A 14,121-nucleotide genomic window follows, 5' to 3' on the forward strand; every position below is an offset into this window, starting at 1 on the left:
TGAGGAGTGAATGGTATCATATCTGTAGGTCCACAGAGAAGCCTGGTGTCCAGCACATAGCTGACCCACAACACGGGGCAGCTATTAACACTTTAGCTGCCGCTCCCGGATCCCAAAGGAGGCAAGCCTGCCCTCTGCACACTCTGCAATCCCCACCTCTGTTCCTTTTTATCTCCTGTTATTTCCCAGCCTCCCTGGCTGTGCTGGGGTCTTGCTGATGCCGCCAGGGGACTTCTTGTCCCCAGGAGTTCCCCAGGGTACAGCACCAGAAATCCCGCCATGAATGTTTGTCTGCACGTTCTTAACTGCAGATGAGTGAGATTCAGAGGTGCTGGGGAAGGCAGTGCCACCAGCAGGCACTGAGTCACCAGAAGGCCCAGTTTTGTCTTCCTGGCTCCTGGATGCATCATCCTGACCCCCCTGCTGACTAGACCCAGGCCCTCCCACTGCTGGGAGTGGTCCCCACCCCGTTCCTTCCTTCCCAAAACAAGTTCCATGGAGCTCCTTTTCCTTTCCTGTTTTCTCATCAGCTGGAAAGATCTGGGAAATGTCCTATGGTACATTCTAAGCTTATTCCAACAGGCCCAGGCACACAGAAAGTGGGAGGCCATGAGAGCCTCCCAAATCCCCCCTATCCCTTCTGGGGAGGCAAGACAGAGTCAGTGGGGGCCTCTGAAAGCCAATGTTTAAACTACAAATTGTGCTTGGGCTTACAAGGACTTTGGAGCTTGTCAACAAGGTCTGGGCCCTAACAGCCGAAGGACTGCCCCTGACTGACCAAGGAGAGCAGACGTTCGTCACTTCCTTGAGCCCAGTGAGTCTCAGGGAAGGCAGACACCAGCTTCTCCGCCTGGGCTCTCCCTGGCTGGCCTTTGTAGGATGAGGGCCGCTCCACGGGGCCTCTGACATTCCTGCTTGGGGGAGGTGGTGGAATCTCCTGAGTTGGATTCACATCACAAGGGAAGGAGATTAGAGGTGCAATGAAGGGGCAGAGACTCAGAAAAGGAGATTCAGGGGTCTGGTGGTCCCTGAAGAGGAGGGAGGGACTTTGTGAGGTGACCTTGGGCCCTGGGAAGGCCACCAGCGCATGTTTCTGGGCAGGGCCCTCAAGCTTTGATTTCTCCTGCCCACCACAGGGCTTTCTCTAGAAATGTTCTGAGAGAGCAGCTCCAGCTGAGTCCAGTGTGCCCTTCCGACGCTCTGATGCCCAGGCTCCAATTTGCTTTTGCCCTAGTTCTCTGCCTGGTTTCTTGTTCTGAGCTAGGTCAGGTTAACTTTCCAAAGTCTCCCTCCTACAGATAAGTGACTTCATCGATGCTGGGCCTGGGTCCATCTGGTGCAGAGCAGGAGCCAGGGACAAGAGGGCCCCGCAGTGCTTCTTCAGGACTGTCTTGGGGGCCCAGTGCCCGCCAGTGGATGAGGTAGATGCCACCATCTGGCTTTGGGATCAGTGGCTCTGTAGGGAGAGTGGCGTGGCCCTGGTGCAGCCTTGGCCCAAAATGGACTGCCACTATGATGCAGACTGCTAGCAGAACAAAGACAGCAACGATGATGGTGACCATGGGCAGCCCGTCACCTCGAGGTTGTTCCCAGATGCCACCAAGCACCTCCGAAAGCTGCCTCTGGGACTCCTGCCCTGATGAACTGTTCACAGCTGGAGAAGGCCAGGAGTAGTGGCCAGCCTGGGAGGAGAGTGGCAGAGAAAGAGGGTGACATGGATGTATACATACAGAAAAAGACTAAAATAGAAAGAGACAAACACTCAAAGGAACCTGAGGCAGGAGAATGAGGGCGGGAGGGACCAAAGACAAAGACAGAAAGACAAAAAGTCAGAGTAAAGACCTGGGGAGAGGTAGAGAATAAAGAGATAAACCACATGGCAGCAGAGACAATAAAAGAAAAGTCAGAAAAGGCAGAGTGGGATACAGAGAGGGAGAAAGAAAGATGAAAGGGGAAAGAAAAAGGCACATAAAAACAGACAGAAATAAAGATAGAGACAGAGACAGAGAAAAAAGAAACAGACACAGGGAGACAAAGACATTCAGACAGGGACAAAGAGAGTGCTGGTTTCATCCCAGTTCAGCGTATACAGTTTGGGCCCCCAAGTTTCCTCCCACTGTCCCCTCTTCCCAGGTCTCCAGCAAAATTCTTAAATAGATCCTGTGCCCTGGGTCAGGAGTCTTGGCACACTATGGGCTGCTGTCCCCACATCCTAGGCAGTGGGAAGAGAGCACCTGCTTCTTCAAGTCCTGGGGAAAGGGGGTCCTTGTCCAGCATCTTAGGCTCCCCTTACTCCCCACTCACACGGAAGACAGACAGGCGGTGCCCTGGTGGTGGGAGAGGTAGAGGTAGAGGTAGAGGGGACATGAACTTAGAAGGCAGGGGGATGCCTCATCCCATAACTGTGCCACCGCCACCCTGCCAAGGCCTCAGCATCAGGTTCTGGGGTCTTGGAGGAGAGGGGGTACCCAGTGTGGACTCCTGGCTCTGCCCACTATGGATTGAGGAAACCCTGTGCCAGTCTTCCTCTGTCAAAGTCCCGGTGTTCTTCTACCAAAAGCTGGGGGTCATGATCCATACCGCTGTCTGACTCCACCCTGCTGGATATCAGATGGGGGTGGTGGCACTGTAGTGAAGGTAGCAAACTGCAAAACTGTAAACCCTAGAGCTGAGGTCCTCACAGGCCCAATAAACCTTTCCTCCCCAGCTTCCCCTTCCCAGATGGGCCATCCTGGAACAGATCTTAGCCGGTGGAGCCCCTCCCTCTAGCCCTGCACCCTCAGCGTGGCCCTCCCCATGGGAAGGCCAGGAAAGGCTGCCCAGGACAAGCCCATGTCCTTTAGCCCCTCAGTCCCCCTGTCCACACTATCCCATCTCCCACATGCATCCCTTTTCCTGTGGAAAGGCACCCCCCTCTCCCTACCTTGCAACTATCTCTGGGTCCCAGGCCACAGAGCTCCCAGGGCAGGGGGTGGGGAAGCAGCTCTAGATGTGCAGAGGAAAAGGGGAAGCTGAGGCTGGTGACAGACAGGGGGCCCCTGCAGGAAGTCAGCTCAGCCTGGCAGGAGGGGGCGAGCAGAGTCTACCTGGTGCATTGTCCGGGCTGGCACAGGGCTCCCTTGGGACTGGCAGCCAGCCGGGTAAAGGAGGGCTGGTCGCCCTAGCTCAGCCCCTACCCGGAGCTGCCACGTCTGCGGGGCCGATGGGCACACACCCTGTGCACACACTCTCACCGCTCTCCTGTGCTTGCACTTCCGGGAACATCTGGGCTACCCTGGGCTCTGCCCTTAACTCTGATAGTACCTTAATCTTCCTCCTTGGCGCCTCCTTTCATGCCCCCTGCCAGCTTCGGGAGCCTGGATGTGCCTGCCCACCCACCCTCCACCAGATCCCAGAAGCCTGGCCAGAGCCCCGACCCAACCTGCCCCCCACCAAGTCATGCTGGCTCCTCGCCTTAACCGATTTCCTGGAGTTACTGTCCTTTGATCTTTTCTTTCTAAATGCAATATTTCAAACACAATGGAAATTGCAGATACATTCTCTCTTTAATAAATACATAGTAAGGGCGGTGAGCGCGTCACTTCCTGCTGCTGCCAGGCGCGTCCTTCCGCGCGCTGTGACTGACAGTGCAGAGCCGCGGGGGCGGCGGCCCGGAGTTGGAGTCGGAGTCGTGGTGACCAGCTGCAAGCATCCGCGTTGCGTCCTCCTGGGGAAGAGGAAACCCCCTTTTCGCTCGGTTGGAGCCGGCAGTTTCCAACTCCCTGGAGGTCATTTGGAGTTCGGTGAGACCTGGGAAGAATGTGCTCAAAGGGAAACCTGGGAAGAAGCAGCTCTTCACCTGAAAAATGTTCGCTTTGCCTCAGTTGTGAATTCTTTTCACTGAGAAGGAGAATTGCCATTATGTTATTATATTAATGAAAGGAGAAGTGGATGTGACTCATGCTTCAGAACCAAAGAATGTAGAACCTGAACAAAATGAAAGTTGGGAGTGAGTTCCTTGGGAAGAATTTCCTCCTCTGGACCAGCTTATCTGGGGACTGCGTTGTTTAAAATAACAAGACTATGATCCATTTAAAGAAGATCTGAACCATCTCGTGGGATACAAAGGAAATCATCTCTAGGTGGCCAAGAAGATTTCTTGATTTTCTTTAAAAACACAAGAATAAGGTCTGGTTAGGGAATGAAAAATGTCTACATTTCAGAACAACTCCATTTTATCTAAAAAAGTTCTTATGATCGCCAATTTATTTGCAGTCTCTTAATGTATCCACCACCCTTTCAGCCAGTACTTGAGAAAATTTTTCTGAAATATGTCATTGAATTGTATTCCAGACACAGAATATATGATAAATACTGATATTATGGGTAATCTGCTTTCCATATTTACCTGTGATATTTACTGTGTAGTTTGTCATTACTAGCTTGCATGGAGTAGGATGCAGTCGAATTTGCCTTAGTGTTTCTGTTCAAATAGAGACCTGAATTCAAATATTGTAGTTTAGGTTCAAACACAGTATGCCTATTGCAAAATTTACCAAATTTGTTGATTACCTCTTTTATTAAAGAAATGTTGGGGAGAGGGTAATAAATACATTGTGACAATCTTTGCAACTTACAGGGAATAGGACAGGTCATTAGGGTGTATTTCCCAGGTTTCCAATTGAGAACCTAAACCGAGAGAAGTGAGACAAACCGCCTAATGTCTGTATCCTCCTATTAACAGGCTGTGTGCTGTTGAGTTTCTCACTTACTCTCTCTGAGGTCCAGGGTCCTTATATGTAAAATGAAGAGATTTGTCTAGAGCAGTGGTTCTCAAAGTGTGGTCGGGGGGGCCTCGAGAGCCTTTTAAGGGTATTCTAGGTCAAAGCTGTTTTTATAACACTTAGACATCATTTCATCATTTATAGTTTTTCCTTTTTTTTATTTGAGAAGGAGTCTTGCTCTGTTGCAGTGGCACGATCTCAGCTCATTGCAGCCTCTGCCTCCTGGGTTCAAGCAATTCTCCTGCCTCAGCTTCCTGAGTAGCTGGGATTACAGGCACCCACTACCACACCTGGCTAATTTTTGTATTTTTGGTGGAGACGGGGTTTCACCATGTTGGCCAGGCTGGTCTGGAACTCTGGAGCTCAAGTGATCTGCCCACCTCAGCCTCCCAAAATGCTTACAGGTATGAGCCACCACGCCCGGCCATCATTTATCTTTTTCACTCATTTTTTCATGAGTGTGCAGAGGAGTTTTTGAGAGGCTATCTGGTGTGATATTGTAATAGGCTGAATGCAAAAGCAGATATGAGAATCCATCTTTTGTCTGTCATCAGACATTGAAGAGATTTGGAGAAATGTAAAGCAGCAGTACTCTTCTCACTAATGATTTTTGTTGTTGTTGGTTAGAAAAATGGTTATTTTTGGCCGGGCGCGGTGGCTCAAGCCTGTAATCCCAGCACTTTGGGAGGCCGAGATGGGCGGATCACGAGGTCAGGAGATCGAGACCATCCTGGCTAACACGGTGAAACCCCGTCTCTACTAAAAATAGAAAAAACTAGCCGGGCGAGGTGGCAGGCGCCTGTAGTCCCAGCTACTCGGGAGGCTGAGGCAGGAGAATGGCGTGAACCCGGGAGGCGGAGCTTGCAGTGAGCTGAGATCCGGCCACTGTACTCCAGCCTGGGCGGCAGAGCAAGACTCCGTCTCAAAAAAAAAAAAAAAAAAGAAAAATGGTTATTTTTAGTGGGTTTTAATATGTGAAAAAAATAAAAATAGCTATTTGTCAAAAATGTTATTTACGTGTTTATACATAATGGGTTTTTGTTACTTGTAAATGATTAATAAAAATTTTAAGAAATTTAAAAAAATACATAGTAAGTCTCTAAATCTCCAAGGCTCAACCACCAGCTCTGTCTTCTATCAACAGTTTGTCACATTTATTTTTAAAATATTAATATTACAATGAAAACAGAAGCCCTCGTTTCCTGACCTCTCCCCTCCTTCTCACCACAGGGATAAGCCTCTTATAGAATTTGATGTTTATTGGTCGGGTGTGGTCACCCATGCCCGTAATCCCAACACTTTGGGAGGCCAAGGCAGGAGGATCACTTGAGGCTAAGAGTTCAAGACCAGTCTTGGCAACATAGTAAGACCTTATCTCTACGAGAAATTTAAAAAATGAACTGGATGTGGTGGTGTATACCCATAGTCCCAGCTACTTGGGAGGCTGAGGTGGGAGGATCACTGAGCACAGGAGGTCAAAGACCATGAGCCATGTTTGTGTCACTACACTCCAGCCTGTGCAACAGAGGGAGACCCCATCTCAAAAAAAATAATAATAATAGAATTTGATGTTTATTATTCTCACACAAGGCATTGTTTTCCCTTTTTTTCTTTTGGTTTTTATAAATATGAATTCTAGGCCGGGCGCGGTGGCTCAAGCCTGTAATCCCAGCACTTTGGGAGGCCGAGACAGGCAGATCACAAGGTCAGGAGATCGAGACCATCCTGGCTAACATGGTGAAACCCCGTCACTACTAAAAAATACAAAAAACTAGCCGGGCGAAGTGGTGGGTGCCTGTAGTCCCAGCTACTCGGGAGGCTGAGGCAGGAGAATGGCGTAAACCTGGGAGGCGGAGCTTGCAGTGAGCTGAGATCCGGCCACTGCACTCCAGCCTGGGCGACAGAGTGAGACTCCATCTCAAAAAATAAAAATAAATAAAAAATAAATAAATAAATAAATATGAACTCTATATTTCTTTGCATTTGCCTGAAGGCAACTTCATTTGAGAGTATGTATGTGTTTTAATGTGTCCAAGTCACAAAAACTGCCCACCAATGTCTCCTCTCTCTAGAGACAGTTTTTTTTAGCCCCGGCTGACTCTGTGGGACCAACCATCCCTCATTCTGTCTGTTGCTGTGCACTTACCATCCTCCCGTCCAGTCTGGAGAGCTGGAGACACCCTGGGAACTCCCCTCCGCTGGAGTCTTGATCCAGGATGAAGCAGAATGTAACATCCTGGTTCCCTGTTTCTCAGCCAAGCTGTCCCACATCCTGACATCCAGGGACCCCACTCAGACCTCCAAATTCACTTGAGCCCAGATCCTTGGGCTGCTGACCTGACCTGCAAAGTAAGTGGGACCTATTGCTGGCTGACCTTGAAGTCCCTGGCTGAGCCCCTCCCAACGGGATCAAAGACTCTGCTCATCCTCTGCTTCCCATCTTGGTCCATTTAGACTTCAGCCAGAGGGAATCTGGACTCTGCCATGGGTCCTGAACTTTGGCCACTGCTTTTCACCTCCTGCCTCCTCAAGACACATATGCCATTGCTCTGGCAGATACCTCCACTGGGGCGCCTGTCCTTGTGTCCAAAAGCCCAGTTTTTGATCCTTCTGATAACTACTTCTTTCCTTTCCCTCCCTCATTAATCCTGGATCTATCTCCTAAAGGGCTTCCGAGAGGTGGAACTTCCGGGACCAGACTACAGCCCCAGCCTTCTGTGTCACTTCCCTACCACTGCTGTGAGCTGCCTGCCCATTCCTGCCATCTAAACCTAAACATCTGTTACAGCTTAGGTCAAGCGCGGCCTCCTCTAGGGATGAATTTTTCAGCCCTGTACTTGAGTAATTTGCTTTCTTTTCCTTAAGCCTTACAGCATAATGTTTCTTACACGCTCCTAACATTTGTCACACTTTGTCTTATGTTACAGGTGTGTGGGGGCTCATTTTTCCAGGAACTATGTCTCTCGTTTTTTTGAGACTGAGTCACGTTCTGTCACCCAGGCTGGAGTGAAGTGGCAAAATCTCAGCTCATTGCAACCTCCACCTCCTGGGTTCAAGTGATTCCAGGAACCATGTCTCATTCCTTGAGAACCATGGGAGTTTCTTTCTTTCTTTTTTTTTTTTTTTTTTTTCTGAGATGGAGTCTTGCTCTGTGGCCCAGGCTGGAGTGCAGTGGTGCGATCTCAGCTCACTGCAAGCTCTGCCTCCCGGGTCCACGCCATTCTCCTGCCTCAACCTCCCAAGTAGCTGGGACTACTACTGGAGTCCCAGTGGGCACCCGCCACCACACCTGGCTAATTTTTTGTATTTTTTTTTTTTTTAGTAGAGACAGGGTTTCACCATGTTAGCCAGGATGGTCTCGATCTCCTGACCTCGTGATCCGCCCACTCAGCCTTCCAAAGTGCAGGGATTACAGGCGTGAGCCACCACGCCCGGCCGGGTTTCTAATAAAGAACAAAAGTTTGCTGATACAAGTGGAACCTGGAGGAATGTACCCTCTCACCCCACAATACATACATATCTGTTCTTAATCCTGGAAGCATAGAGCAAGCAGAGCGTCCTTCACTTGCGGGAGGGCACTTCTGAGCCGTGACAGAATGCTCACTGCCTTGTTCCCGCTGTGTCTTTCTGGATTTTGTTGTCACAGAGCCTCTTAGGTTGGCTGGAAGGGGCTGTAATGATCAAGAATCTGCTCTTACGTCATAGAGAACACATGCCCTGACTTTTGAGGCTCAAGCCCTGCAACCAAAAATAAAGACTCTGGGGTCCTCCCTACCATCACTGTGCTGGGCGGGAGGCGCCTGAGCCAGCTCCAGACACTAGGGTCACTTTTCCTTTCCACCTCTCCAGGGGAGGGTGAAAGTGGCTTTGCTGGCCAGAGGAAGGCAAAGAGCAACCCTTCTTTCACTCCATCGCCACCAAAGGCAGGCAGGCTGAGGAGTCTGCAGAAGGAGCTGAAGGACAGGGGCCTGTGGGAACAACCTGAGCAGGCCAGCGTGGGGTTGCCATGATAGACTCAGGGCAGGTCTGAGAGGCGGCTGACTTTTGAGGTCATTGGAAACTCTGGGCTAGAGTTGGGTAAGTAAGGAGCAAAGGCTGCTTTCCTCTACCACACCCCACTTCTAGCTTTGTAAAAAGCTATAGGTCTGTAAGGAGTGTGAGGTTTCTTTTTAGGGTAATGGAAATGTTATAAAATTGGTTTTATTTGGGATGGGTGAATAACTCTCTAAATATATACAAACCACTGAGGCAGCCAGGTGCGGTGGCTCACGCCTGTAATCCCAGCACTTTGGGAGGCCGAGGCAGGCGGATCACAAGGTCAGGAGATTGAGACCATCCTGGCTAATATGGTGAAACCCCGTCTCTACTAAAAATACAAAAAATTAGCCGGGTGTGGTGGCGGGTACCTATAGTCCCAGCTACTTGGGAGGCTGAGACAGGAGAATGGTGTGAACCTGGGAGGTGGAGCTTGCAGTGAGCTGAGATCACACCACTGCACTCCAGTCTGGGCGACAGAGAGAGACTCCGTCTCAAAGACAAAAAACAAAAACAAAAACAAAAACCACTGAGGCTGGTGTGGTGACTCAGGCCTGTAATCCCAGCACGAGGTGGGTGGATCACCTGAGGTCGGGAGTTTGAGACTAGCCTGGCCAACATGGTGAAACCCTGTCTCTACTAAAAAATACGAAAATTAGCCAGGCTTGGTGACATGTCTGTAATCCCAGCTACTCAGGAAGCTGAGGCAGAATAGCTTGAACCCGGGAGGCAGAGGTTGCAGTGAGCTGAGATTGCGCTGCTGCACTTCAGCCTGGGCAACAGAGGGAGGAGACTGTCTCAAAAAAAAAAAAAAGCCACTGAATTGTGCACTTCAAATGAGGACGGGGGAGAGGGTGAGGAAGGCATCCACATGGTGGGGAAGGAATGGGAGCAGAAATGGGAGCTTGGTTACTGCAAGGGGAGTGATCTAATAAGTAATATTTAAGGATCATGGCAGTCAGAGAAGGGCCTTAGAGACGCTACCCGCTAGCACCAACGAGCACACTGACAATTCAGACCTCGGTTTCTTTCCTTTGAAAAAAATTTTTTTTTTTTTTTGAGACAGGGTCTGTGGCCCAGGGTGGAGTGCAGTGGCATGATCTCAGCTCACTGCAGCCTCGACCTCCCAGGCTCAAGTGATCCTCCCACCTCAGCTTTCTGAGTAGCTGGGACTACAGGCTCACACCACCATGCCTGGGTAATTGAAAATTTTTTTTTGTACAGATGATATCTCACTATGTTGCCCAGGCTGATCTCAAACTCCTGAGCTAAATTGATCCTCATGCCTAGGTCTCCCAAATTGTTGGGATTGCAGGCGTGAGCCACTGTGCCCGGCCCTCAGTTTCTAAATACCATTTGCGCCAAAAGGAATGAAGGCCCCTTAAAGAAATAGCTGATTCCAGGGCTGGGGCAGGTGAAGCACAAGGTGTATCCGGAGGCCGGGCGTGGTGGCTCAAGCCTGTAATCCCAGCACTTCGGGAGGCTGAGATGGGTGGATCACTTGAGGCCAGGAGTTTGAGACCAGCCTGGACAACATGGTGAAACCCTGTCACTACTAAAAATAGAAAAATAAGCCAGGCTTGGTGGCATGTGTCTGTAATCCCAGCTACTCAGGAGGCTGAGGCGGGAGAATCACTTGAACCCAGGAGGCGGAGGTTGTAGTGAGCCGAGATCATGCCACTGTACTCCAGCAGCCTGGACAAGAGAACAAGACTCTGTCTGAAAAGAAAAAAAAAAAACAAATCTTTGCAGATGTAATTAAGTTAAGAATCCCAGCACTCTGGGAGGCCGAGGGAGGTGGATCACTTGAGCCCAGGAGTTCAAGACCAGCCTGGGCAACATGGCAAAACCCCATCTCTACAAAACAAAACAAAACAAAGTACAAAAATTAGCCAGGTATAGTGATGTGTGCCTGTAGTTCCAGCTACTCGGGAGGCTGAGGTGGGATGATTGCTTGAGCCTGAGAGGCAGAGGTTGCAGTGAGCCGAGATCTCACCACTGCACTCCAGCCTGGGTGACAGAGCCAGACCCTGTCTCAAAAGAAAAGAAAGGGCCGGGTGTAGTGGCTCACGCCTGTAATCCCAGCATTTTGGGAGGCCAAGGCGGGTGGATCATGAGGTCAGGAGATCAAGACCGTCCTGGCTAACACAGTGAAACCCCGTCTCTACTAAAAATACAAAAAATTAGCCAGGCATGGTGGTGGGGACTTGTAGTCCCAGCTACTTGGGTGGCTGAGGCAAGAGACTGCAGTGAACCCAGGAGGTGGAGCTTGCAGTGAGCCGAGATTGTGCCAGAGCGCCACTGCACTCCAGTCTAGGCGACAGAGCGAGACTCTGTCTCAAAAAAAAAAAAAAGGAAAAAAGAAAAAAAAAATCTTGAGATCATCTTAGATTATCCAGACAGGCCTTAAATTCAATGACAAGTGTCCTTCTGAGAGACACCCAGAAGAGAAGACACAGAGGAAGTGATGTGAAGATGGAGGCGCAGGTGATAATGCTGCACTACAAGTCAAGGGACACCAAGGAATGCTCAACAATCCCCAGAGGCTGAAGGAGACAAAGTATGATTCTCTCCTAGGGCCTTGGGAGTGACTGTGGTGCAGCTGACACCTCAATTTTGACTTCTAACCCCTAGAACTGTGACAGAATAAAGGTCTGAATGTCTATTGTTTTAAGCCACCAGTTTGTGGTAATTCGTTACAGTAGCCACAGGAAACATACAGTGGCAGATACCACTTTATGATTAAAGCAAACCTCCTCAGTAACGGAACAAATCCAAATCATGCACGCCAGGGGCGGTATGTGCACCAGTAGTCCCAGTTACTCAGGAGGCTGAGGCAGGAGGAGTATGAGGAGTATGAGGAGTACGAGGGGTACGAGGCCAGCCTGTGTGACATAGTGAGACTTGTTCTTGAAAAAAAAAATAATAATAAAAATAAAAATAGAGCCAGGGCCGGGGCCGGGTGCAGTGGCTCACACCTGTAATCCAAGCACTTTGGGAGGCTGAGGCGGGCAGATCACTAGGTCAAGAGTTCGAGACCAGCCTGGCCAACATGGTGAAACACCATCTCTACTAAAAACACAAAAATTAGCCAGGCATGATGGTGTACACCTGCAATCCTAGCTACTTAGGAGGCTGAGGCAGGAGAATTGCTTGAGCCTGAGAGGCGGAGGTTGCAGTGAGCTGAGATCATGCCACTGCACTCCAGCCTGGGTGACAGAATGAGACTCCATCGCAGAAAAAAAAAAAAAAAAAAAAATTGAGCCAAGCATTGTGGCTCATGCCTGTAATCCCAACAATTCAGGAGGCTGAGGCAGGAGGGTCACTTGAGCCCAGGAGTTCAAGGCTTCAGTGAGGTGAGATTGCGCCATTGCATTCCAGTCTGGGTGACAGAGCCAGAACCTTCTCTCTTTTTTTTCTCTTTTGAGTCAGGGTCTGGCTCTGTCATCCAGACTGGAGTGCAGTGGCACAATCTTGGCTCACCGCAACCTCTGCCTCCCAGGTTCAAGCCATCCTCCCCATCCCAGCCTCCTGAGTAGCTGGGACTACAGGCAGGTATGGCCAAACCTAGCTAATTTTTCTACTTTTAGCAGAGACAGGGTTTTGCCATGTTGCCCAGGCTCGTCTCAAACTCCTGAGCTCAAGCAATCCTCCCTCCCTGGCCTCCTAAAGTGCTGGATTACAGGCGTGAGCCATCACACCCAGCCCTGAGACTCTGTCTCTTAAAAAAAAGGAAAAAAATGGCCAGGCGCGGTGGCTCAAGCCTGTAATCCCAGCACTTTGGGAGGCCGAGGCGGGTGGATCACGAGGTCAGGAGATCGAGACTATCCTGGCTAACATGGTGAAACCCCGTCTCTACTAAAAATACAAAAAACTAGCCGGGCGTGGTGGCGGGCGCCTGTAGTCTCAGCTACTTGGGAGGCTGAGGCGGGAGAATGGCGTGAACCCGGGAGGCGGAGCTTGCAGTGAGCCGAGATCACACCACTGCACTCCAGCCTGGGAGACACAGCGAGACTCCATCTCAAAAAAAAAAAAAAAAAAAGGAAAAAAATCTTGCATTATTTGATAGGATGCAAAGAGAGGGGCTCAACATTGCTTCTTCGACGTCACTGCCAAGATAGATAACCTAAATCTTATCATGAGGAAACATCAGAGAAACCAAAATTAAGAGACCTTCTATAAAATAACTGGACTATAACCTTCAAAAATGTTTAGGTCATGAAAATCAAGGAAAGGCTGAGGTATTCCAGATTGGAGGAGACTGAAGAGACTTTCAATGAGTAATTCTGGACAGGATCCTTTTGCTATAAAGAACATTATTGAAACAACTGCCAAAATTTGAATAGGATCTGAAGATTAGATGATATTAATATATTTATGTTAATTTCCTAATTTTGATGGCTGTATTGTGATTATGTAGGAGACTGTCCCTTGTAGGAAATACACACTAAACTATTCGGGGTGATGGGGCATCCTGTTGACAATTTACTCTGAAACAGTTCAGGGAAAAAAGTTCTGTGTAATGTACTTCCAACTTTTCTTGTGACTGCTTCATAATAAAATATTTAAAAAATAAAGAAAAAAGGGCTAGGCATGGTGGCTCATGCCTGTAATCCCAGCACTTTGGGAGACCAACGCAGGAGGATCATTTGAGGTCAGGAGTTCGAGACCAGCCTGGCCAACATGGTGAAACTCTGTCTCTACTAAAAATACAAAAATTAGCCAGACTTGGTGGCATGAGCCTGCAGTCCCAGCTGCGCTGGAGGTTGAGGCATGAAAATGGCTTGAATCCGGGAGGCGGAGGCTGCAGTGAGCAGAGATCTTGCACTGCACTCCAGTATGGGTAACAGTGAGAGACTCTGTCTCAAAAAAAAAAAAAAAAAAGGAAAGAAAAAAGGATACCAATTATATAAATGATTGTATATGTATATGCATATTGTCAAAGACTGGAAGGCAAATAGACTGGAAGGAAATTAATAACAATAATGTAATTAATATTAAGGAGGTAGGATTGTTTGTAACATTCCTCTGCTTTCGAATCTTTTTTTTTTTTAATTTCAGTGATGGGGTCTCACTCTGATCATAGCTCACTGCAGCCTTGAACTCTTGGGCTCAGGAGGTCCTCTCACCTTAGCCTCATGAGTAGCTAGGACTACAGGCATGCACCACCATGCCTGGCTAATTAAATTTTTTTTTTTTTTTTTTTTTGTAGAGACAGGGTCTTGCTGTGTTGCCTAGTCTGGTCTCAAACTCCTGGCCTCAAGAAATCCTCTGCCTCAACCTCTCAAAATGCTGGATTGTAGGCATGAGCCACTGTGCAGCC

At 49.1% G+C, this 14,121-nt stretch overlaps 1 protein-coding gene and 1 pseudogene across 1 annotated transcript; one reads left to right on the forward strand and one right to left on the reverse strand.

The window, feature by feature from the left end:
* Positions 1 to 501: 501 nt before the first annotated feature.
* SMIM33 (small integral membrane protein 33) lies at positions 502 to 3,207 on the reverse strand. The gene is made up of 2 exons (XM_031666796.1): positions 3,087 to 3,207; positions 502 to 1,682 (listed from the first exon to the last, which is right to left on the reverse strand). The coding sequence occupies exons 1-2, from the start codon at positions 3,093 to 3,095 to the stop codon at positions 1,293 to 1,295; spliced, it is 399 nt and encodes a 132-aa protein (XP_031522656.1). The 5' UTR covers positions 3,096 to 3,207; the 3' UTR covers positions 502 to 1,292.
* On the forward strand, positions 3,178 to 4,244 carry LOC103885449 (annotated as a pseudogene).
* Positions 4,245 to 14,121: the final 9,877 nt, after the last annotated feature.

Source organism: Papio anubis, chromosome 5 (assembly GCF_008728515.1).
Source record: "Papio anubis isolate 15944 chromosome 5, Panubis1.0, whole genome shotgun sequence".
Taxonomy (NCBI): Eukaryota; Metazoa; Chordata; class Mammalia; order Primates; family Cercopithecidae; genus Papio; species Papio anubis.